Source organism: Capra hircus, chromosome 20, assembly GCF_001704415.2.
Source record: "Capra hircus breed San Clemente chromosome 20, ASM170441v1, whole genome shotgun sequence".
Taxonomy (NCBI): Eukaryota; Metazoa; Chordata; class Mammalia; order Artiodactyla; family Bovidae; genus Capra; species Capra hircus.
Window position 1 is genome coordinate 14,068,265 of NC_030827.1, and position 26,540 is coordinate 14,094,804.

A 26,540-nucleotide genomic window follows, 5' to 3' on the forward strand; every position below is an offset into this window, starting at 1 on the left:
ACCATTTCCAGTCTTGTGGCCACTGAGTTTTCCAGATTTGCTGGCATATTGAGTGAAACATTTTAACAGCATCATCTTTTAGGATTTGAAATAGCTCATCTAGCATCCCATCACCTTACTAGCTTTGTTTGTAGTAATGCTTCTTAAGGCCCTTTTAACTTCACACTCCAGGTTGTCTGGCTGTAGGTGACCACACCATCATGATTATCTGGGTCATTAAGACCTTTTTTTGTTTAGTTATTCTGTGTATTCTTGCCATCTCTTCTTAGCCTGTTCCTTACCATTTCTGTCCTTTATCATGCCCATCCTTGTATGAAATGCTCCCTTGTTGTCTCCAGGTTTTTTGAAGAGATCTCTAGTCTTTCTCATTCTGTTTTCCCCTGTTTCTTTGCATTGTTCATTTAAGAAGGCCTTCTTATCTCTCCTTACTCTTCTCTGAAACTCTGCATTCAGTTGGGTATATCATTCCCTTTCTCACTTGCTCTTTGCTTCTCTTCTTTAACTCATTTCTTTTAGCTCATTTCATGTAGGTGACAGCCAACTTCATCTATTAATTAGAGTAGCTCTGATTATGTCTTATTTTTCTCTTCAAGCATATGGTACTTAGCATGAATTTCCCTAAACAGAATCATAGAGGTTTAGATTCAAAGGGATCTTAGAGATTATTGCACCAGAGGTTTTCAGCTTTTTTCTTTTTAAAGCAGCAAAATTCTTTTCTCAAATGAAATATTATGTGGAAACTTAATATATAGATTAATAAAAGTGCAGCTGATTCCTAAGCCTAGCAATCCAAGCCATGTAGGTCTCCCTTTGTTGTCTGTGGCAGCCTCCTGAAGGCACTTCCATAGAACCTTTAGGGTTCCCTAGAGTGCTGTTTTAAAAGCACTAATTTACAGCAACCCTTTCATTTTTCCAGCTGAGGAAATACACTCAGAGTTTGTGTTTTATCCAATGTTACAGGGTAAATTGGTTGGGTTAAGAACAGTCCTTACATGTGCCATTCTTAGGAAAACACTGTTAGACAAAGCTGGAAGTTCTTATTTCTGTTGCAGATAGCTTGCTATCTCATTTCTTTTAATCAGCTTTTTTTTTTTTCCTATATATACAACATATGGAATACTTTCTTTGCCTGTAACTGATACAAGAAACCCGTTTCCAGAGATTAAGAGTTGGGGATTGGAGAGATAAGAAGTGGCCCAATCTCTGTTTAAGAGAGCAAATAGTATGCTTGGGAAAAGACAACATGGAGTTGAAAAGTTAAAAATTGATTCAATACTTGAGATGTAGCAATGCAATGTTGAATTAATTAAACATAAATGATACCAATAGTAAGCTCTCTTGTAGTTCAGAAGAGTATGAAGCTACTCCAGTTGGGCTCAAAGATGTTTTAAAGAGGAATGATGACTGAGCTAAGTAGAACTTGGCTAAGTAAACAGACGTAAGGCAATATAATATTGCAAATAAGAGCAGAGCTTTGTGTGACTGCCAGCTCCTTCACTTACCTCTGTCTAATATTGGACAGGTTCTTAACCTCTGAACCTAGTACTTCAGAGATGTATGGAGATGTATGGCATGTATATGAATTAAGGACATATATATTGGTGTAACATAGAGCTTTAAATGTGAGAAGTGTATCACAATACAAGTTTATTTCTCCCGTATATGTGTCTAGACTGGACAGCTTTCCATGAGGTCACTTAGGGACCCAAGTTCTTTTTTGGCTTCCACTTTTCCTAGGTTTTCTCTGAGAGAGTGGAGAATTCCAGTGGAGACACTCTTAGGGGCTTGGCCTGAAAGTCGTATATGCTCTGTCTATTTTCTGTTGGTCACAATTTAACTATAAAGTTGTACCTAGTTAAGTTGTGTGCACAATTTGGAAAGTAAATAAGTCTTAGTGAACATACAAACCTGGAGAAGGAAATGGCAACTCACTCCACTATTCTTGCCTGGAAAATCCCATGGACAGAGGAGCCTGGCAGGCTGTAGTCCATGGGTTTGCAAAGAGTCAGACACGACTGAGTGACTGAGCATGTACCACACGAACATACAGAGATCTCTACTACCTAACATTGTTATTGGGAAAACTGGAGGGAATAATTTATGTTTTATGCTTAGTACAAGGCAAAGCATGTAAAGGTATATAAGCATCCTTTTTAAAGAATAGCAAAATTCATGTGTTTTAGCCTCCTTTTTGGAGAGGTATCACCTTATTTTTGACTCTTGGCAATAGTAGTAATTAATATTTAAAATGATTCTTCTTGTTAAATTCTTTGCTTCTTTTTCTTTTAGCATGGTGTTATTGCTACAGAAGATGAAGAATATTTTATTGAACCATTAAAGAATACCACAGAGGATTCCAAACATTTTAGTTATGAAAATGGCCATCCTCATGTCATTTACAAAAAGTCTACCCTTCAGCAAAGGCATCTATATGATCACTCTCATTGTGGGGTCTCGGGTGAGTGTGTAGCTTTTAGAAAGTATAGTCTTGTATTGCCACTTCCTTCTGGCATATATGGTAAGATTAACAATAAAAAATAAATAGGAATTTGAGTAATTAGAATGATAATATCCAGAGTCTACTTAAAAGATGTCACCTGTCAATAATTTCAAGTCAATTTTGGAAGCTCTTGAAGAAGTCTGTAAAATACAAGTCTGTGTGAAAGTTGTTTTTTTTTTCTCTGAAAGTGTTAGTTGCTCAGTCATGTCCATCTCTTTGCAACCCCATGGACTGTAGCCCATCAGGCTTCTCTGTCCATGGAATTCTCCAGATAAGAGAACTGGATTGAGTAGCTATTCCCTTCTCCAGGGGATCTTCCTGACTCTGGGATTGAAGCCTGGGTCTCCTGCATTGCAGGTGGATTCTTAACTGTCTGAGCCACTAGGGAAACCTGTTTCTTTGAAGGTTAAGCCTTATTTTATCCAGATAATAGTTACAGCTTTCATGCACAGGTATTCTGTAGTACTCTGCTGTTTGGTTTGCCTGATATAAGAATCTAAACACTTGAATAAAGCTTGAAGAGACTTAAAGTTCGTATTCAAAGGTAGTGTTAGTTCAGATACTGTGGAGATACATACAAACCTAGACTTCAGTGGTCAAAGAAGGCTTCGTGGAGGAAATGAATTTTAAGCTGAGGGAGTAATGGGTAGAGTGTTCTATATAAAAGGAATAACATTTACAAAGGTTCTGAACCAAAAGAGAAGATATCACATTGCTGAAACTGGCAGTTGATGTAACTCGATATTAGAATATGGATTGGAGAGAAAGAGTGAGATTCATAGTGGTTTGGGGTGAGTGGTTGTGAGAGGTGAAACTGTAAGAAGTGGCCCAGTCACAAAGGGCTTATAAACTTTGTTGAAGAGTTTGTTTATCTTAAGTGTAGTGCTATCCCACAGAAAGGGTCAGTGAAAATCAAATGATTAGATTTGGGTTTTAAAAAGCTTACTCTGGCAGCCTTATGGAGACTGAATTGGGCAGAAGAGAGGTAAGGGGTTAGGAGGTGATTTAGTCTAAAGATTAGGAACTTAGAGAAATAGAGGATATAGTATAATATAGTAGAAAGAACATGGGCTGGGGCATATTTGTGGACAAATTATCCAACTTTCTGAGTACTCCTCTCAGCAAACATTAGTTACTCAGTCCAGTGGCAGCAGCCATCATTATTATTGGGATGACCTTTGAGATACTATATCAGAAAAAAAGAGTAGATTTATTCCATGTAGTTCTGGTAGCTAGAAGTAGGAGCAGAGTGTTTCAGAGACAACTTTCAGCTTAATACAAAGAAGAATTCACCAACCAGTAAATTTAGTAAAATATGGAATGTGTTCAACAGATAGATTTGTAAAAGTGGAGTAGTTTACCTTGTGAGTTAGTGAATGTATCACCCTCTGTTTCTTCTCTGTATCCTTCATAGGCTCTTTTTCTTCTGTTTCAAGTACAAGTTTTCTTTGGAGTTCTTTCCTCAGCTCACTGTTCTCATTCTCCATGCTCTCTTCCTGAGTGATTTTTGAGGCTTTTAATTGTGGGAGATTCTTATTGGTTAAGGATAATTGGCCCTAAAAAAGATCACTTAAAGTGAATCTACCTGAGAGATGAAATACAACATCATAGTAAATAATGAAAAAAAACTTTTATTTGTCTTTGGATTGAATAATGAAACTAAACAGTGTGGAAATCATTTATTTATCTATAGTTAACAAAATTTAGGCTATAAGTGACAACCTTATTTAAATTCTTTAAAGAGCAGGATTCAAATATTTAGCTGTTTATTGTGATATAGTTTTCCCATTTTTTTCTTAACATGACATTCTTCAAGTCATGATTGTAAAGATAACCTTTGCAAATGCATTTAAAGATTTCATATTCTGAAAAGTATCTCTTAACTATTTGAAATTCAAATTATCAACTTTTGCAGTGCCTATTTTGTTACTAATTGGTATTTACCAGGAAGATTCTTATTTTTCAATGGTTTAGACATGAATCAGGCAATTCTGTTTTTATCACTGTTGTAAAATTCTGTCCTCTTGGAAGAAGATTTTTATATTCTACAATCTCTTTCCCTAGATTATGGAAATTGTTTCCTAAATAGTCTTTGCTTTTAATGCATCCTTTCATTAGCCATTTCTGCTACCTCTAACACTGGTCCATTTAGTTTGAACTCTCATTATCTCTTGCTTAGACCATTGTAATGAGTTTCTATCCAGTCTTCCTATCTCCAGGTTTGTCCATTTCTGCCTTTCGTCAGGTTTGTCTCCTAATTCTGGCTTACACACCTTCCCACTGGCATCCCAACAGTGGGAATATAGTAGTACTAGTAGTTCCCTAAATTCCATGGATATGTCACTAGATATTATTGGGGAAAAAGCATTTTATATTTAATAAGTGTGAGAAATGTCTGGTTAAGAACTACTGATTTTAATTTTGATACTAGTTCAACAGTATAGTTCAGTATAGTAAAGCGAGATGTGCATTTACAGGTATACACTGCCTGTTATCAGGAACTCAAGTTTATATTAAAATATATAAAAACTGTTGACAGTGGGTATATTTATTTCAAATTAAAATATGAACTTTCTCATTCTAGTTAGATTTACTGTTGATTAAAAAACTTTTTATGGAGCTCAAAGTGAGTCTCTTGTGTCTGGCCCCGCTCCCTGCACTTCGTCACCATGCCTCACCGAATTTAGAAATCAAGGACTTTCTGCTCACAGCCAGGTGAAGGGACACCAGATCTGTCAAGATGAAGAAAAATAAGGATAATGCAAAGTTTAAAGTTCGTTGCAGCAGATACCTTTATACCTTCATCTTCGCAGACAAAGAGAAAGCAAAGAAGCAGTCCTTGCCCCTAGGTTTGACAGTGAAGGAGCTAAAATGAACTACACACATTAATTTGAACTGTATTAAATTTTTAAAAACTAAAAAGGAAACTTTTTATGAAAGAAATGTCTGTTCTTTGTAGAAATTTTAGAAAATACAGGATGAAAAGAAAAAAGAAGTTGCTCTTATACCACTACCCAGAGATAACTGAGTGTTCTTATAGTCTGTTCATACAGATATGTCTTTATACCTGCATTATCTACTTAAATATAATATGAAATAAATATTCATTTGGCATGCATGCACAAGACTATTCTCAGTGCTGGGATGCAGCGACAAATAAAGCAGAAAAAGTTCATACTTTCTGGAATCTTATATTCTAGTGAGGAGAGTGTTACTCAGTTGTGTCTGACTCTTTGCCACTCCGTGGACTGTAGCCCACCAGCCTCTTTGTCCATGTAATTCTCTAGGCAAGAATACTGGAGTGGGTTGCCATTTCCTTCTCCAGAGGATCTTCTCTACCCAGGATTCAAAGCTAGGTCTCCTGTATTGCAGGCAGACTCTACCATCTGAGCCACCAGGGAAGTCCATTGAGGAGAGACAGTTACTAAACAAGCATTTAAATAAACAAATAACTACATGGCCAACTGTCAAGAAGTAGTGAGTAATGAAAAATAAAGCAGATCAATGAGATAATTTTGCATGGCTGTATATATTAAAAATGTTTTAATATTGATCAAAAACTTAAAATTCTATTTTAGATGACGAAGAGATCTATGTATTTGGCTTTGGGGGTAAAGTTCTTCATTGTACAATATATGTTTGTGGAAGAATGTTTTCTTTAACATTTTATACTCAATCCAGGATTAAACTGAGCAAGCCACATGGAATGAGTATCAGTTGAAAAACTACTTATCTCTGTTTTGAAACAAAACAAGTCAGTTCTGTATTCTGCTTCACACTAAAAAGGATGTTAATTACAGATCATTAAACTTAATGTTAAGCAGTCAATTGACAATTGTAAAATGTAGATTATGTTTTGTAATGATCTAATCACATGGGGGAGTCTTTAATCTTTAAATTTTACTCAGAATACATGCATGTTTATTACATGTATTTATCAGACTACAAATCTTTTGAGTATAAGGATTACGTTTTTTCATTTATGAACATTGATCAAGGACATTGTGAATATATATTTCTGATGGAGCAGTAGCCAAGCAAACTTAACATTTAAAAATCCTAAAAGCTGAAAGCTGTGAAAATGATAATAACAACAGTTACCTTATACTAAATGCTATAAAATGAGAAACACTATTGCTAATGTTTATTTTGCCCAATTATGTCTAATTCTTTATATAATACTTTAAATGAAAATAAGGAGAAATTGAATACGTGAAAATGATAAAAATAATGGAAATTCTGTCCTGTATTTAGACCTTTAAGCTGTCCAGCCAGAGGAAGAAGAAAACTAAGCATGATTTGAATGTATGAGTGGTTTCATGATCACAAAAGACTGAGCAAGAGAAACTGGGAGTAATATTAATGCAGAAAAGATTTTGGCTGTCTCACATCGATATTACCACAAACCCAGTGGCTCAAGCAATATACATTTATTATCTTGCATTTTCTGTGGACCAGAAGTTTGTGTATGGGGCTTCCCTGGTGGCTTAGAGGTTAAAGCGTATGCCTCCAATGTGGGAAACCCGGGTTCGATCCCTGGGTCGGGAAGAATTCCTGGGGAAGGAAATGGCAACCCACTCCAGTACTCTTGCCTGGAAAATCCTATGGATGGAGGAGTTTGGTAGGCTACAGTCCATGGGGTCGCAAAGAGTCGGACACGACTGGGTGACTTCACTTTCACTTTCAGGTTATTTATTTAGCCTCAACCAGGGCTGGGTTCTCATCCAGAGTTTTTACTGGGGAAGAATTCACTTCCTCACTCCCATAGTTATTGGCAGCATTCAGTTCCTTGCTGTTATAAGACTGAAAGCTTTGGTTTTGGCTTGTTGTCTGCCAGAGTCCACCTGCAGTGCCTCAGCATGTACAGTTTACCAACTTGGTTGGTTCCTTCCTGTAAGTCAGCAAGGGAACAACTGTAGTAAGAGAGATGCTACAACATTATATAGTATAGCTATGTAGGCATATACATGTTTCTGTTAGAAGCTAGTCACAGTTCCAGCTCATACTCAAGGGAGGAGATGAGGACACAGGAGGTTATGGGAACTACCTTAAGAGTGTCTGCCACAATGGACATAGGGGAATACTTACTGACTGTCTTGGGGATATGCTATTGAATTAAGAAGTAGAATGTTTCTTTCTTGACCTTTTGACCTAGGAATAGACACTCATTTAATTTATTTGAGTTTCAAAGTATTCGACTGATGCTCCCTGTGGTTATTTCTCTTATTTCTTAAAATTTATAACTTCTCTCAACATCATTTTTAAAAGGGAAAACCTGAAAACAGAGAGTAATGCCACTACTTTTTATAAAGTAGATTATATAGATTACTCTGATTTTTCCTCACCAAATTTTTCAATAAGTGATAATTAGAAAGATTTCCTGTTCAGTCTGACGATCAGAAAGTGGGGCATATAGGGACTTCCCTGGTGGTCCAGCTGTTAAGAATCTGCATTTCTAAAGCAGGGGACACAGGTTTAATCCCTGGTCGAGGAACTAAGATTTCACATGCTGTGAGGCAACTAAAGCCTCAGTAAAGACCCAGCACAGCCAAAATAATAATAATAATAATAATAATAAAAGAATGAATCTGTAGTTAAAAGTCTTCCCTTAAAAAAAAAAAAAAGAAAATGTGTACAATGGATCTGTACTTGCTCAAGTTTACTAAATGAAGATGAATATAAGTTAGGCAAGTGTTTACGAATGCCATAGTACTAAAAAGCTTCCTGTGTGCTGAAGGACCAAATATCTAGAAATCAAAAGAAAAGCTACAATCCACGCTGAAATCTGGTTTAAAGTGAGTCATGTTGGAATCATTGTCTTTCAACTCTGATTCTAATCCCATTTACCTCTAGAGTTTGGAAAAGGAATATATTGAATACTTTGTCAGGATAAAGATTTCTAGACTGTGAAGCTAAATGGAAATGATAATTCATATCTTTTTAGAACTGAGATTTCTAGAGCCTTTGTTGTTGTTGTTCAGTCACTAAGTCATGTCTGACTCTTTGCGAACCCATGAACTGCAGCAGACCAGGCTTCCCTGTCCTTCACTATGTCCCTGAGTTTGCTCAAACTCATGTCCATTGAGTCAGGGTCTTTATCTAGAGGAGTAAAATTGCTCTAATTTAAAATAGTTTAATAAAAGCATCTTATTTTAAAATAAATGTTTGCAAAGCATTTTAGGAATAGATTTTTACAATATTAATATTCTTCATCAGAACTGTCTTAGGCTGTTTAGAAAGTTAATGCTTAATAGTTGCTTTTTAAACAACTTGAAATGATGTTTTAAAGTATAGATTTTAAATTTAAAAGTATTATGACATAATCACTCACTGGAAAAATGTGAACTGATTATTTGAAGTTTCCTTTTTTAAAGTTAACTATTAGCTTTATTTTGTTTTCATGAATAGTTTAATGTTATTAATTTTTTCAGGTAAGATTATTTTGAAAAATTTGAAGAGTTTAATTTTTTCACTACTGCATTTCCTCATCCCCTTCCCTCACTTTGATAAATCTTTATATGTTAGAGAATTTGAGAAGCATGTCTGCATGAAAGCTCTATGAATAAGTAGGTTAAATTAGTTAACTATGTGAACTATGTATTGTTTTTATTGTAGACCTCCTAAGAAGTGGCAAACCTTGGTGGCTGAATGACACATCTGCTTTTCCTTCTTCACTACCAATTAATGGCACACATATCCACCAGAGACAGAAGAGATCAGTAAGCATTGAGCGGTTTGTGGAGACACTAGTAGTGGCAGACAAAATGATGGTGGGCTACCATGGCCGCAAAGACATTGAACATTACATTTTGAGTGTGATGAATATTGTAAGTTTGATCCCTCTATGTAATTTTTTAACTTAATAATTTGTTGTGAATTTTGACTAAGGTCGTGAATTTTTATTGTGAAATAATTTTGAGAACTAGCTCATTGAAAGTTAGAATTGATCTATTATTATTGTAAGATAAATTTAAAGGTTACTTTATTGTTCATTTAGATTGACTCATCCTCTTAATTACTATGACGTAGTTCAACTTTAGAAGAAAATTTTTCTTAACGTAGATTTGTATAACCTTTAACTAAGATATCTTGAGGGTAGAGTTCTAAGTGACATAAAATAAAAGAATACCTTTTTATACACACAGTGGTTAATTTGATGAAAAATTGTTCTACCACTCTAAAAAAAATTGAACAATCACTTTGTGATTTTTGTCTGACTTTGTGTCTTTTCTTATTTTCTGGAGGTCAGGTTGCCAAACTTTACCGTGATTCCAGCCTAGGAAACGTTGTGAATATTATAGTGGCCCGTTTAATTGTTCTCACAGAAGATCAGGTAAGAATGAGTTAGTTTATAAGTCTAAAACTCTTAACAGACTGTAGAAATATTAAAAAGTATATTTTATTATTGCTACTCTTAGAAAGTTCTAGCTGAATATGACTTTCAGCTCTAAGCACTTAATATTTTAAGCAAATTTTAAGTAGTTTACAAGAGTATACCTCTTATGTACATGATGTATATATGTGTGTGTTAGCTATATGTTTCAGTATAAAGATGAGGATTTGCATGGCAGACCTTATAAGAGTGGTTTTGGTTGGTTTTGTAGGCTGATAATCACATATATTCACATTATCTTTAAAGTTGAAACTGGAAAGAATATCTGTTCAATAATACACTAAATTAATTCTAGGCCAGATATGACAGAGATGAAAATTGGCAAGAGGTTATTCCTAGAAACCACTATGTCTAATTATAGTCCCACTTTAGTCTTCAAAAGTTTTAACAACTGACCTTAGTAATTTGTTTGGAACATTTCTGGTATGCATGTTGTATTGCAGCCAAACTTGGAGATAAACCACCATGCAGACAAGTCCCTCGATAGCTTCTGTAAATGGCAGAAATCCATTCTCTCCCACCAAAGTGATGGAAACACCATTCCAGAAAATGGGATTGCCCACCACGATAATGCAGTTCTTATTACTAGGTATGGTTTGCTGAAAGTATTTTACCTTTGATTGTTGTGTTTGATATTGTAACTATATTTGGAGAAAGCAAAATGGTACTTTATTATTCACCACTGAGAAAGAATATATTACACTATTATTGTGTTTGCATTAAATGAACCAAATAAGAGAAAAGAAAAGATTTAGAGTTGACTTAGGAATTTAGTAAATATCTTTCTTCTATTAAGCTCTATTCATAAAGTTTAACTGGAAATACATACATGTTTTGTTAATTGAACAAAATACTTGCTAAAGCAAAATTGAAAATTATGAGAAAAATCTGTCTTAAATATAAAAGTGGGTTATTACTCTTTTTATAAAATATATTAATTATTCTTACCTCCAAATTGTTAAAAGGGAAGACATCAGTAGTTTTACAGTATATTTAGATGAATGCTTATTTAATTAAACATTTTAATTAAGAGATACATAAAGAACCATATTTGCTATACCATATGTTGACTCACTTGTCTTTCAGGCAGAATTATTACTTGATGATAACTCAATGAATTCATATATTTCTTTCCAGTTTTATAAACCTATATTCAGATCCACATTATTCCTTAGTCTTCAATAAAAATGCTGTGAAGTAGATATTATTATTATTTTTCTCATGTAAGAAACAAGGAAACCAGTTCAAAATATTTAAGTAAAAGAGAAGGGCTCAAGTCCAGGATCCTATCTTTGTTTATACTTGGCTGTCTGTCTTAGTTTTGTAATACTTTGATTATGGTTGGTTAAAACCATACTTAAATCAACTAAAGATGCTTTTCTTTGATCTCTTATCAGTATTTAAAAGTGAAAACAAAATAAGTTATAATAAATAGACAAATAAGCAAAATGGAAGCATTATTCTATCTTGGCAAGTAGATTACTTTTTTTTTAATTTACAAGGCCATATTTAACATAAACATCATCTGTGGTATGCCCACAGACTCCACATTAGACTCTCTAGGTGAGGAGTAAGAAGTATGTAGGATCAGAACTGTGAGGCCCAGTATGATAATGTGACTTTAGCTTTTTGAAAAATATTCCTGTTAATAGAGTTGTCAAGTTTCTGATTTTACCTTTTTTAATGCTTACAATTGACTTCATCTACTTCACATTGTAGACCAAAAAAAATTTTTTATGATATGCTTGCTGAATAAAACCAACATTTTAAAGTTCTTTGTTCATATATGTTGACTCATCAGTCTGATAAATTCTTCAATTCTTCAGAGTCTTATGGTCTGGTATGATTCCCAAATATAATTTGAGGAGTTAAAAATATACTAGGAAATGTGCAAATATAGAAACTTTTATATAAAGGTTTATATGATATGATTGGTTCCTATGAAATTACTAGAGGAATATATCTATTATATATATTTAGCAGAATGATCACAGATACTTGCATTGGTATCTGTACTCATAGTACTTATATTTATAAAATGCTACCTCTCCCCAGAAAGCTCCTGATGATTCATATTTTTGTTATTGTATCTGTGCTGGATTTTCCGCATTTAAAAAAATCTATTTATTTATTTACTTGACTGTGCCATGCTGCATGGCTTGCAGGATCTTAGTTCTCCTACCAGAGGGTTGAACCTTGGCCCCTCCACAGTGAAAGGACAAAGTCCTAACCACTGGACTGCCAAGGAATTCTTGGATTTTTAACTTTTCCATCAAATGACAGGAGTTACACTAAGAGTGCAAGATTATAAGTGTTCAAGTAGGGAAATACATCTGGGCAGTTAGCCACCCTATCTTTACACTGGCTACAGCATGCAACTATCTGATTTGTTACTCTGAATTGGCCCAGATATTTTTGCGATCCTCTGCAGAACTCTTTTTGCTTCTATAAGCTACTTTGAGCGCGTGTTTGATGTCTGAGATTTGATCACAAAATTTTCTTTTGAAATTTTCCTCCTAATGTTCAGAAAGCACTAGAAATGATCTCAGGACTTAAAGGTCAATACTATAAAGAATTCATATTTCATATCATTTTAGATTGATTTCATAATGGAGGTTAGAAAAATGCCCTTTAGGACTGCATAGAATACCTTTTTGATTTGTTACTAAAGTCTCAAAATAACTTTCACCTTAATTAAAAATCTGTAATTATCTTTATTAGGGCCACAGAGTGGCTTATATAAATGAGTTTCTGAATATTATTTAGGTTTTTTATTGGTTGGAAGTTTTACCAGTTCTTGACTCTTCCTTGTATATTTTTGATTTGCAAAATTGAATATATGCTTATATCATAGTACCACTTTTATTAAAAATAATTATGACACTTCCATAGATGATTTTATATTAAGTTTGGAAATTGCTTCATGTAACTCATTTGTTGACATGTTCAGGATTGTGATTCCACCATTTGGAGGTAAGATCGTGATTTATGCTTGCTCGAAATGTCAGCTCACTAGGGAGAATGTATAATGTGTTCATCGAGAATTCAATTTTGTTTTAGGGATTTAAATGTTTTAATCAGAAAAACATTTGGAACCTAGTTATATAGGTATAATAGTTACTTTTGGAAAAAAGTATAAAAACTAAAAATATTATCTCCTCTTATCAAATGATATTTTATTGATGTAAATTTAAAGCAAGGCACTGTACAAAGCTCTCAGACTACCATAAGCAGACAGAAAGAAAATTAAAAAATGAAATTTTGTTGTTTTATCTGGTATCAGCAGTATTGAATTAATTAACACTAAAGAGCATATTAAAAATGATTAATATAACATATTTTTAAATGTTCATATACATTTTTTTGTGTGTAAGCATATGTGTATATAAATATATAGTGAAATTTGTTACACCTCAACTAGCTTTAGCTAACGTTTTTTTTAAAAAACTGAAGCTGAGAATTCCTTGGTAGTCCCGTGATTAGCAGGGCTTCCCAGATAATACTAGTGGTAAAGAACCTGCCTGGCAATGTAGCAGATGCAGGAGATGTGGGTTTGATCCATGGGTTGGAAAGATCCCCTGGAGGAGGGCATGGCAACCCACTCCAGTATTCTTGCCTAGAGAATCCCATGTATAGGTCACAAATTGTCAAACATGACTGAAGCAATTTAGCATGCATGCACCAGTGGTTAGGTTTTGGTCTTTTCACTGGGAGGGCCTTGGTTCAATCCCTGGTGAAGGAACTAAGATTCCACAAGCCGTGCAGCATGTCCAAAATGAACAAGAACAACTGAGGTATAATTGACAAGCAAAATTACGTATATCTAAAGTATACAATGTGATGGTTTGACATACATATACATTATGAGCTGATATCTATATTTGTGGATATATATATATATATCCATTGTTGAACGTGAGATATTAAAATTCCTACTAGTATTGCATTGCTGCCTATTTCTGCCGTCTGATCTTCCAATATTTGCTTAATATGTTAAGGTGCTCTGATTTTGGAGTACGTATATATTTCCAGTTAAATACTCTTGATGAATTGATCCCTTTATCATTATATCATGACCTTCTTTGTCTCTTTTTCAGCTTTTGACTTAAAAAGTCTGTTTTGTCTGATATGAGTTTCTCTTTTCTCTTTACATGAAATATCTTTTATATGTTTTTTCTTCCCTTCACTTTCAGTCTATATGTATCCTTAAAGCTAAATCATTTCTAGCTCTGGAGAAGGCCCAGCAGTGTAGTCTTCATGCAGCTTCATCAGTTGTGGTTAGCATTGGTGAAGATTGCAGGAATCCCCAATGGTCAGGACCCCTGCAGTAGCAGCAAAGGCTGCTGGAGACCAGCTAATCTCTTTTTCTCTCACAGGAGATATCATTGTGCAAGGGATTCCTCTTGGTGTTGCGTCTGGCTTAGAAGAGCCTACACCAGTGCTGGTGTCTAATGTGTGGGCACCTGTGGAGCAGTCACGGAGCTGGGGACTGGAATGCTAGAGCCTGCAGAGTGACAGCGGCTCTGGGGTTGGTGTGCTGGCTATACCACAACAGCAGTGATGTGTGAGTTGTAGATGTGTGTGAATTAGCCATGTAGATGGAGTTTGAAGCATGGCACTTAGAGAGCAGTGATGGCATTTGGGTCCAGGTGCCGGCTAGCTGGAAGTGACAGTGCCTCCAAGTCTTGAGATGTGGTCATGTGTGGACCAGTGGCAGAGCTGGAGTCTGGTGCATGGGTGCCACAAAGTGGCCCTAGATCCAGGTCTGGCATGTGGAACAAGTGGAGCAACTATGACACTGTAGTGCCCAGGATGTGCTCAGGGTCGGGGAGTGCTGGAAGTTCTTTTCCCAGGCCAGCATAATAGTGGCTCTTTCTTGGGGTAAGCGCAGTGACATCTCCTTCCCTAAGATCTGTGATAACAATAACTAAATTACTTGGGTGATAAAACCTGCCAGTCTGCTCGGGAGCAGCTGTTGTGAGGGCTCTTCAGTCTTGTGGCTGATAGTTTCCACCTTTCCTCTTTGTTCCTAGTTGCCTTTAGACATCTTCAGTAAGCTGATCTCCCCAGTGATCCTTCTATGCTGCTGCTGCTGCTGCTGCTAAGTCGCTTAAGTCATGTCCGACTCTGTGCAACCCCTTAAATGGCAGCCCACCAGGCTCCCCTGTCCCTGGGATTCTCCAGGGAAGATCACTGGAGTGGGTTGCCATTTCCTTCTCCAGTGCATGAAAGTGAAAAGTGAAAGTGAAGTCACTCAGTTGTGTCCGACTCTTAGCAACCCCATGGACTGCAGCCTACCAGGCTCCTCTGCCCATGGAATTTTCCAGGCAAGAGTACTGGAGTGGGGTGCCATTGCCTTCTCCCCTTTCTATGCAGTTACCCTTTAGTTTTTGCCCTATTATGGTACTGTTGTTTCTTAATTAGACTTAATTAGATTCAAGCCCTTTCAGGACCATTTTTATTTGTGGATTGCTGTCTAATTGTTTTCTGTTGGGTGATGAAGGTTAATATTTCCTACTTCACCACATTGCTGATATTACTCTCCTTGCTTTATTCAATCTTAAAATTATACCCCATCAAAGAGCAGTTTCATGTCACTTTCTAAACTGATACCCTGGCATTGATTAGTTCTCTATGGTATATCAACTACCTGACATTTTAGTTTTGAATACCAGAGATAATGCTATCATGTATAAATTTGTCAAAATATGACCATGTGGTGCTTTTTTGAATAATGGTGCATTATTGAAACTTATCTTCCATTTTTGTGATCTGTTTTTAGTTAAAATAAAATAGTAGTAACGTACATTTTATCTGACAGTTATTAGTGCTCATCTAAATCAACCTGACATTTATTAACTCTTTCAAAATAATGGAGTATGACATGATATATTAGTTCAAGAAGTGATTAATAGTTTGTTCCTGATACTCTAGAAACAGAATTTAAGAAGATAACATAGAACTGTGTGTACACTTAAAAAGTTGCACTTGCTACAAAAATTTTAGATAATCCTTATTTATTGGTATCAAAAAATTGTGAATTAATGCTATTTAGGAGTAAAACTCTACCATTTGACATGTTTTCAAAAAATTATTTATATTTCTACATGAATCAGGAAATATCCACCATAAATTTAAAGTCAAGTCAATTTTTAAATTTATCTTAAGTCAAAGACATTCAAGAAATCTATGTATAGTCTGAAAATAAGTAGAAAATTTAGTGACATAAGTGTACTTGCATCATTGTTTTGAGCAAATTAACATGACTAACGCATATATTTCATAGTTTTCTCCCCTAAACATGCATCAGAATCATATTTTGAATCTTTATGATATTATATAACAGTATATATTTTGCATAGGTATTACAATCTAAGTTGTTCCCTTTTGGTAATGGCTTTATTGAAATAGTATCTCATAGACCATACAGTTTACCCATTTAAAGTATATGATTCGGTAGTCTTAGTATACTCACAGGGTTTTACAACCATCACATAATTTTAGAACATTTTTCCCATTCCCTTCATTCTCCCCACCCCAGCTCCAGCCTGAGGCAAGTGGTAATTTACTTTAGCTTTGCTTATTATAAACTTTTCATATAAAGGGAATCTTACAGTGTATAGTATAGATGGTGACTGCAGCCATGAAATTAAAAGATGCTTGCTTCTTGGAAGAAAAGTTATGACCAACCTAGACAGCATATTAAAAAGCAGAGACATTACTTTGCCAACAAAGGTCCATCTAGTCAAAGCTATGGTTTTTCCAGTAGTCATATATGAATGTGAGAGTTGGACTATAAAGAAAGCTGGGCTCCAAAGAATTGACACTTTTGAACTGTGGTGTTGGAGAAGACTCTTGAGAGTCCCTTGGACTGCAAGGAGATCCAAGCAGTCTATCCTAAAGGAGATCAGTCCTGAATACTCATTGGAAGGACTGATCCTGAAGCTGAAACTCCAATACTTTGGGCATCTGATGTGAAAAACTAACTCATTGGAAAATACTCTGATGCTGGGAAAGATTGAAGGCAGGAAAAGAAAGGGACAACAGAGGATGAGATGGTTGGATGGCATCACCAATTCAACGGACATGAGTTTGAGCAAGCTCCGGGAGTTGGTGATGGACAGGGAGGCTAGATGTGCTGCAGTCCATGGAGTCACAAAGAGTTGGACATGACTGAGTGACTGACTGAACTGAACTGACAGTGTATAGTCTTTTGTGACTGGCATAAATAAAACTTTCATAGTACACACAGAGTGGACATTTGATACACAGACATTAACATTTGGGGTGGAGATTCTGTGGGTTAGATATGGAGCCCACATGTTTAATATTCACTATTTTAAATTACTATTGTTAGCATGAGGAGAATGCAGTGCTAGTACTTGGCCTATTTTTAAACTAGTGTAATAAGCCTAGTCATACCATTCAGTATTTTTGCTTTTTAAAATAAGTAACCACAATTACTGGAATCCACCTGCCAAGGCAGGAGACTCAGGTTTGATCCTTGGGTTGGGAATATCCCCTGGAGTAGGAAGTGGCAACCCACTTCAGTATTCTTGCCTGGAAAATTCCATGGACTGAAGAACCTGGCAGGCTACAGTTCATGGGATTGCAAAGAGTTGGACACAACTGAGCGACTGAATAACTCTTTTATTTTGTATGGTGTTTTCAAGGTTCATCCTATAGTAGCATATACCAGGACTTTTTTCCTGTTATCTTAAATTCTTGGAAAATTCAAGGTACGGCTCTTTTAAAAGTGTCTCTGTTGATAGGCTTTTCTTCAAAATATATACTTTCTTTTCAGTTTTTCATTAATGAAATGCACATGATATATAAATACTACTCAAAGTACAGATGCAAAAATTATACACCAAGTGACATAATTTAGTCTTTAATTAAAATCAGCATATTTATCCTCTTAAGGGATCATGACTATTTGCTTTGATGCTGCTGGGTTTTAAAGGGATTAGAATTTCCAAAGTCAACTAATGTTTTCAGGTGGGAAATTAAAAATAGCTATAAAAATGGTTTCTTGCTAAAACAGCCTGTAGCATACAGGTTTAAATAAATTAAAAAAAAATTTAAAGACTTGGAGAATTATATATAGGCTTTTTGATTATATATTAAAAACAGAGGAAAGGGAAATTAAACATGGTACCTTAATATTTATTTGGTATCCATTTATGGATTTTTTAATCCTTAAGGAAATGCCAGTTAAATTTTTTATGAAGTATTGTTAAGCTTTTAAGAATATGCTGTGTTTACAGGCAAAAAAGGAATCTTGATTGCAGGTTGTGGGTATATTGATTTTTTTATTTTGATATTTTGAAGCATTTATTATTCTCTTACCACCTTGGCTTACCACCATTCTTACCTGTCCTGCTGCCTACCTTTCTTCTTCCCTTTTTTTTTTTTTTTTTTTGTCTTTTTCTTTTTTTCTTTATCCATGGCTTGTTTGTCCCTTAGGTAGATGTGTTTATCTAGATTCAGATTCCATTCCATTTGAGGATTATGACACACTTGCTAAGTCACTTTAGTCGTGTCTGACTTTGTGCGATCCCATAGACAGCAGCCCACCAGGCTCCCCCGTCCCTGGGATTATCCAGGCAAGAACACTGGAGTGGGTTGCCATTTCCTTCTCCAATGCATGAAAGTGAAAAGTGAAAGCGGAGTCGCTCAGTCGTGTCTTGACTCTTAGCGACCCCATGGACTGCAGCCTACCAGGGGAAATCCATCCATGGCATTTTCCAAGCAAGAGTACTGGAGTGGGTTGCCATTGCCTTCTCCATGACACACTTGTGTGACCCTAATTTTTGTCCAATCTGGGACACTTTAAGAGTAAAAGAGGGTACCATTGACAGTTTTGGCTAAATAATAGGCACAAAACTAGTCCCAGGTAAACAGGGTTATGGTCATCCCAGACGTTATGTATGTTTGCTTGTTAAACTTTGGTTGAGAAATGGAAATAAGAAGATACTTTTTCTTCAGTCCATGAAGATCAAATAGCATGCAATTTAGTAAATTGTCTTTGTATACATCTTGCCTAAAACTGTGTTTTATTTATAATGGGTATCACTAAATAGTTAAATCTAAGAAGGATATGTTATAATAAACACGTTAACAGTAAGTAAATTTTTATGTTGTTTGTATGGATCTATTTATGCACTTTTTTATTATGTGCCAAATACTTAGTGCTTTACAGATTTATATTTAATCATTTAAACTTCTCAATAACTGCATGAGATAGGTTCTATCATTATCTCTATTTTATAGATGAGGAAGCTGAGGCATGGAGAAGTTAAATGATTAGCAAGCTCACACATTAGTTAGAAGACCCAGAATGTAAAACAGGTAGTTTGGTTCCAGAGTACTTTTAGAGGAATTACAAGGGTATTCAACAAAAATTAATATGGAGATACTTTACTAATATTGGTGCCCCTGGTAGGCAGTCTTCTAAGATGGTCCCCAGCTATCTCTGCCTCCTGATGTTCATGACTTTGTGCAATCAGCTTCTCTTGGATTTGAGCTGGACCTTGTGGTATCTTAATAATGAGACTTCTTCCTACTTATAGCCACGGTATATTTCTCCATTTCTTTAGGTCTTTAATTTCTCAGGCATGTTTTGTGGTTTTCAGTGTTTTCATACCTCTTGTCCTTTTTCCATGTTATTGTAAATGATACTGTTTTTTAAAATCCACTTATTAATTGTTCATCACCAGTATATTCACTTTCACTTTCAGTATATAAAAATGCAGTTGATTTTGTATAACCGTGCTAAGGTTATTGCTTTAAGTGAAAGTTGCTCAGTCGTGTCTGACTCTTTGCAACCCCATGGACTAGACAGTCCATGGAATTCTCCAGGCCAGAATACTGGAGTGGGTAGCCATTCCCTTCTCCAGGGAATCTTTCCAACCCAGGGATTGAACTCAGGTCTCCAGCATTGCAGGCAGATTCTTTACCAGCTGAGCCACAAGGGTAGCCCTTATTACTTTAAGTAGGTTTTTTTTTTTTTTTTAAGATTCCAGTGATATTTTCTACAAAGATGATAATGATTTTTGAGATTAGAAATATTTTTACTTTTCTCTTTTAGTCATGAAATTTTTTTTTTTCTTGCCTGTTTCACTGACTATCCTCTCCCCTACAGTGTGGAATAAAGCTGGCTGTATTGCAGCGCCAGTTGTCTTGCTGTATTTCATTGTGTGCACTGTTCGCTGAACCTATGGTAGGCAAGGCGTGATCTGAGAGACTCGAAGAAAATTCGAGGAGCTGTAGGAACTGCATTTATTCTCATCTGGTTGACACAGCAGCCATAACAGTGTTCTCTCCTGGCTGACATAGCAGCCATATCAGTCGACAGGCTGTCTTCTCTCGTGGCTTACCCAATGGACACAGTTGTGACGCAGCAGTAATGCTGCTGCTTTTTAGGTGGAGCCCATATAGCAGAAGTAGCCTGTGTCCGAGGGAGTACCTTGCGATGTTTATGCTCAGTGCTATAAATGATCTCAGCTGTTACATAGTCATTATTTACAAAACATGGAGCATGAGAGCCTAAACATGCCATCTTGGCTAGTTTGCTGTCTCCCCACAGTGGCAAAAGCAGACATCATTGTCTTGTTCCTTCCTGATCTTAGTGGGAAAGCATTTTATCTTTCATTATTGTGATGTTAGTTGTAGGTTATTGTAAATGCCCTTCAGTCAGGCTAGCAAAGTTCTCTTCTATACCTAGTTCTCTGAGAGTTTTTATCGGGAATGGATGTTGGATTTTGTTAAATGCCTTTTCTGCATCTATTGAGATGATTATATATATGGTTTTTCATTCTTTAGCTTAATACAGTGAATTGCATTGATTGGTTTAGAACATTGTATCAACTTAAGTTTCTGAGATAAGCCCAATTTGGTCGTGATGTATGTAATTTTTTTCGTATACCATTAGATAATATTTGCCAAAATTTTATTTATAGTTCTTTGCATCTCTATGCAAAATGGCCTTCCCATGTGGTATGACAGATGGGCTTTCCAAGTGGCTCAGTGGTGAAAAATCTGCCTGCAGTGCAGAAGTTGCAGGCACAGCATCCCACTCTAGTATTCTTGCCTAGAGAATCCCATGGACAGAGGAGCCTGCCGGGTTATAGTCCATAGTGCTGCAAAGAGTTGGACACAACTGAAGCGACTTAGCAATGCGCACATGCATGTTTGAGGGATATTGTCCTGTAGTGTTTGTTGATAATGTCTTTATCTGGTTTTGGTATTAAGAGGGTAATGTTGACCTCACAATGTGAGTTAGAGAACATTGTTTCCTTTTCAATTTTCTGGAAAAACTCACGTAGAATCAATATTGTTTTGCTGTATTCGTTTTATAGAATTCACAAATGAAGCTCTCTGGACCTGGAATTTCCTTTGTGGGGTAATTTTTAGCTACCACTTCAAATCTTTCAGAGATACAGGGCTTTTAAAAAATACACATATATTTGTTTATTTATTTACTTGGCTGCATCTGGTCTTAGTTGCAGCACGTGGGATCTTTTCTTTCAGGCATAGGAGCTCTTAGTTCCCTGACTAAGGATCAAGCCTTTGTCCCCTGCATTGGAAGGTGGATTCTTAAGCACTGAAGCACCAGAGACGTCCCTGAAATGTGGGGCTATTAAGATTATCTTATTCAATGTGGTTTGGTAGTTTCAGTCTTTCAGGAAATACATTTCATCTAAATTTAGAATGTATTGACAAAATTCTTCATAATGTTTTCATATTATCCTTTTAAGTAGGTGGTACCTTGTAGGGAGGCATAGTAATAATTTGGAGCTGTTGCTAACTATATGTTAGATACAATCAGGTTTTGAGAAGAAAAAGAATTAGCTTCTATTTTCTTTACATAATGGATGATACTGTAGAAATTTAAGCAGAAAAGTGACATGAGCAAATTCAAAATATGTCCCTGGAAAGGGTATGAGGATAGATTGTGTGTGTGTGTATGTGTGAGAGAGAGAGAGACTTAAGTGCTAATATATGCAAAGCAGTGAAAAATGGGTAGAAAAAAATTCAATGCCTCTTTTCTCTCCAGTTTAGAAAGGCTTTTTAGAACCATTTGAATTAGCATTTCACTTTCCTTTTTCTTGCTATCCTGAAGAATTGGATGCCAGGCAAAAATCTTTGAGTTTTAGTGTTAGAAGATGAGGACTTCTTGATGAGTGATGTAAAAGGATAAAAGAGAAAGAGGAAAAGGAGATTTGGGGCTTAAAAAGGGGGAAAACTCCACTTGAAGTTTATGATAGGTTCTTCCTCTTTTTTGGTAATTTTACACTGGATTCTTTTGGGACAATATTTACTAAATTCACATTATCTTTCTTATCCACTCCCCCCAAAGTTATCAAAAATCAGCATCCCTATAAATGATATCTTTCTCATTTCATAAATTCTCAGCACCTTAATAATAGGCCTATGTTAAAGAAATGTTGATAGAAGTAATTCTGAAAAGTTTTTCTAGAATAAGAAAAAGTAGTGTTTACGTCTTTTACCAATTTCTCTCAGTCTCTTCTCAGCTTACATTTACTTTTAGTATTTTTATTTTTTCATGATTTTAAGTACCATCTATGGGGTTAGGTATGTCTATACAGTTTTAAGCACCATTTATATTTAAATATATGTCATCAGCTGGGTCCCTCCCCTAAAGTCTGTATTTTTTTTATCAAGTTGCATAGTTGACATCTCCATGTGTCTCAAACTAAAGCAGATTCCCAGTCTTTCCTTTAAACCTGCTCTTTCTGCAGCTTTTCTTTTTTCAGGTTGTCCCTGAATGGCAATTATGGTAATTTTTCCTGTCGTAAAAAGTGAATGAGGTTCCAATTAGGGAACTAATATTGAGAAATTATAACTTGATACTGGGAAATTAATATGTATTTAGCTATTACAGAATTTTCAAGCGTTTCCTCGATTTCCTTGCTTTAAATTGATATTTTTTGTTTGCTAATCTCTCATATCTTTGTTCCTGCCTCCTCATAGTTTATGTATGTCATGAGCTATTAGCAAAATATACAAACTTAAAAACACTATTAAGAGGAAAGAAGATGAATTATGGTTCTTGTGAAGGTAAATGATGTATTCAGGGGATCCTGCCAACCAGTCCATTTCTCTGAAGTTTTGGGTTTAGATTCTGAATGAGTTTAGGGGCCTAAAAGAAACACTTGAAATAATACAGTAACTTTTCAAAAGTTTCTTCAAAAAATAAACTTTTCCATTTTGCTGATGACAAAGGGTAATTGAGAAAGCAAAAACTAAGAAGAGATGTTTATTGGGCTCTATAGAGCTTGCAGTGGAAAAAGAAGTAAACAATTTAAAAATAATCTTGAAGTGTAAAAAAATTGTTATCTTTCTAAGAAATGTCTTAAAGCTGCATTTATTCATTCACTAATGGCACCCCACTCCAGTACTCTTGCCTGGAAAATCCCATGGACAGAGGAGCCTGGTAGGCTGCAGTCCATGGGGTTGCTAAGAGTCGGACACAACTGAGTGACTTCACTTTCACTTTTCACTTTCATGCACTGGAGAAGGAAATGGCAACCCACTCTAGTGTTCTTGCCTGAAGAATCCCAGGGACGGGGGAGCCCAGTGGGCTGCCGTCTATGGGGTAGCACAGAGTTGGACACGACTGAAGTGACTTAGCAGCAGCAGCAGCAAGACATTCTACAACATTAACATATATTCAGCATTTATGGAGTGCTTACTGTGTGTAAATTGTTGGGATCGCAGTGACTGAAATAAAAATCTGGGCACAGCTTATATTCTAGAGGGAAATAGATTATAAGTAAGTAAACAAAGAAATGCGTGTGATATATATATAAACTATGAAAAGTCTCTTTAATAAGGTGACTTGATTTAAAAATTCTGAAGGATGATGCCTACTGGAGGAGGAAATGACAAGGGCATATATATGTTTTAGGCAAAGGAAACAGCACATGCAAATAATAAACACCCCACTCCAGTACTCTTGCCTGGAAAATCCCATGGACGGAGGAGCCTGGAAGGCTGCAGTCCATGGGGTCGTTGAGGGTCGGACACAACTGAGCAAGTTCACTTACACTTTTCACTTTCATGCACTGGAGAAGGAAATGGCAACCCACTCCAGTGTTCTGGCCTGGATAACCCCAGGGATGGGGGAACCTGATGGGCTGCCGTCTATGGAGTCGCACAGAGTCGGACACGACTGAAGTGATTTAGCAGCTGCAGCAGCAGCAGCAAGTAAAAGTGATGGTAAAGAGTTTAGCTTCTATGAGAATATTTGCTATAAGTACAAGCACACCCACTCTTTTCTCACTTATTTGTGCTTTGCCTTTCCATGAGCACACTTAGCTGTCTGTTTATTTTGAAAAAATGCTAATTGAGAACCTTTTATTTACATTGGGTAGGGCTTGTTGAGGAGGGCTTCCTTAAGGTGATTTCAAGTTGTTTGACTTTCTTTGTGTGTGGGAGCAAAAGTGTCAGTGTTTTGGACGCTTTTCCCTGAGATTGTTCTTTTTTTCCAGAAAATAACCAAGAGTTTCCTGCCCATTTGCACATGTTCTGAAAGCAAGATGGATGAGGGGGTGGAAAGGTTCCATGCATGAACATTCTCATTTTTTTAGCCTTACGCTTTACCTTTGCCCTCCACTGAGTAAAATATGCTTGAAACCGAGCTTCTCTATTTTTGTTTCTTCAGATAACAAAACTAGAGGTTGGGGCTATTTTCTAGACTTGTAGAAATACCTAAATTTTGTGTACAGATTTTTATACCAATCCCAGTTTTCAACCTCTTGTCTCAGTCCTTTCAGAGATGGTTAATTTTTTTGTTTGTTTTCTTTGGTAGTTGCTGCATGCTGGCTCTCCATTGTGGCACAGGGGTTTAGTTGGCCTGAGGCATGTGGGATCTTAGTTCCCATACCAGAGATTGAACCCATGTCCCCTGCATTGCAAGGTGGATTCTTAAGCACTGGACCACCAAGGAAGTCCCAGAGATGGTTAATTTTTAATTTTCCACTTCCTTTTTGCAAAGATAATGTATTTAAATCTTTCAGAAATACAGAACAAATATTGATAATGATAGCTGAAGTTAGCTATCATAATGATAATTGCTTCCCTAGTGACTTCGCTGGTAAAGAATCCACCTGCAATATGGGAGACCTGGGTTTGATCCCTGGGTTGGGAAGATCCCATGGAGAAGGGAACAGTTACCCACTCCAGTATTCTGGCCTGGAGAATTCCATGGAGTGTATAGTCCATGGGGTTGTAAACAGTGAGACACGACTGAGCAACTTTCGCTTCACTTCAAGTGATATTGATAATGAAGTATATGGAATAGACAAAATTTGTTTAATTTTGTCTTGTTACTTAGGGTTGGTTAATTCTGATTAATCATTCAGTAGTATGATGATAAGTAATATTATGTATATAATAAATTTATTTTTATTTCCCACTGACTCTGTTCCTTCCAATGACAATTTTTCACTTCCTCAATTTTTTTCTTAAGTACTTGATTATGATACTTCTCTAGTTAGAAAGAAAGCTTTGATTTCCTACTAATGTTGTGCAAAGGTCAATTCAGAATAGACTGAACATCCCTTTGGATTTCTGCCAGGTAAGCTCTAGAAAATCATCAGGATTGCTAGTAAAGTACTTTGGTGTGTAACGTGGTCCTTAGGAAAGTTTAAATATGTAAAATAAGTTAATAATTTTCAGAAAAAAACAAGTAACTTTATCTACAATGAAGGTTCAGTTCTGTTCAGTTCATGCATTCATTCAGTCGTGTCTGACTCTGCGACCTCTTGTACTGCAGCACGCCAGGCTTCCCTGTCCATCACCAAGTCCCGGGACTTGCTCAAACTCTTGTCCATCAAGCTGGTGATGCCATCCAACCATCTCATCCTCTGTCGTCCCCTTTTCCTCCTGCCTTCAGTCTTTCCCAGCATTGGGGTCTTTTCTAATGAGTCAGTTCTTCACATCCGGTAGCTAAAATTCTGGAGCTTCAGCTTCAACATCAGTCCTTCCAATGAACACTCAGGACTGATTTCCTTTAGGATGGACTGGTTTGATCTCCTTGCAGTCCAAGGGACTCCCAAGAGACTTCTCCCAACAGCACAGTTCAAAAGCATCAATTCTTCAGTGCTCAGCTTTCTTTATGGTCCAACACCTATACACGACTACTGGAAAAACTGTTGCTTTGACTAGACGGACCTTGGTAGGCAAAGTAATGTCTCTGCTTTTTAATACACCGTCTAGGTTTGTCATAGCTTTTCTTCCAAGGAGCAAGCATCTATTAATTTCATGGCTGCAGTCACCGTCTGCAGTGATTTTGGAGCCCAAGAAAATAAAGTCTGTCACTGTTTCCATTGTTTCCCCTTCTTTTTGTTGTTAAGTGATGTGACCGGATGCCATGATCTTAGTTTTTTGAGTGTTGAGTTTTAAGCGAGCTTTTTCACTCTCCTCTTTGACTTTCACCCAATGTGGGTACAGCGTGTAAATTACTGAGCCTTTTCAGTGCTTATTGGGCAATACTCCTTGAAGCCCTTTGTTTCTCTTTGGTTTTCTTCCTTTGGCATGTAAGTACTTTTACTTTTCCATAGAGTTTGTAAATGATAATGATTATATTCTTGATGCTGAATGTTTATTTAATGAAAGTGA

At 36.2% G+C, this 26,540-nt stretch overlaps 1 protein-coding gene across 1 annotated transcript in view; it reads left to right on the forward strand.

Moving 5' to 3' along the window:
- Positions 1-26,540, forward strand: part of ADAMTS6 (ADAM metallopeptidase with thrombospondin type 1 motif 6) — a 284,847-nt gene that overhangs the window by 23,361 nt on the left and 234,946 nt on the right. Inside the window, exons 4-7 of the mRNA XM_005694638.3 lie at positions 2,290-2,458; positions 9,116-9,327; positions 9,750-9,833; positions 10,337-10,482. Of these exons, the coding sequence (XP_005694695.1) occupies positions 2,290-2,458; positions 9,116-9,327; positions 9,750-9,833; positions 10,337-10,482 (611 nt within the window). The remainder of the gene's footprint in view (positions 1-2,289; positions 2,459-9,115; positions 9,328-9,749; positions 9,834-10,336; positions 10,483-26,540) is intronic.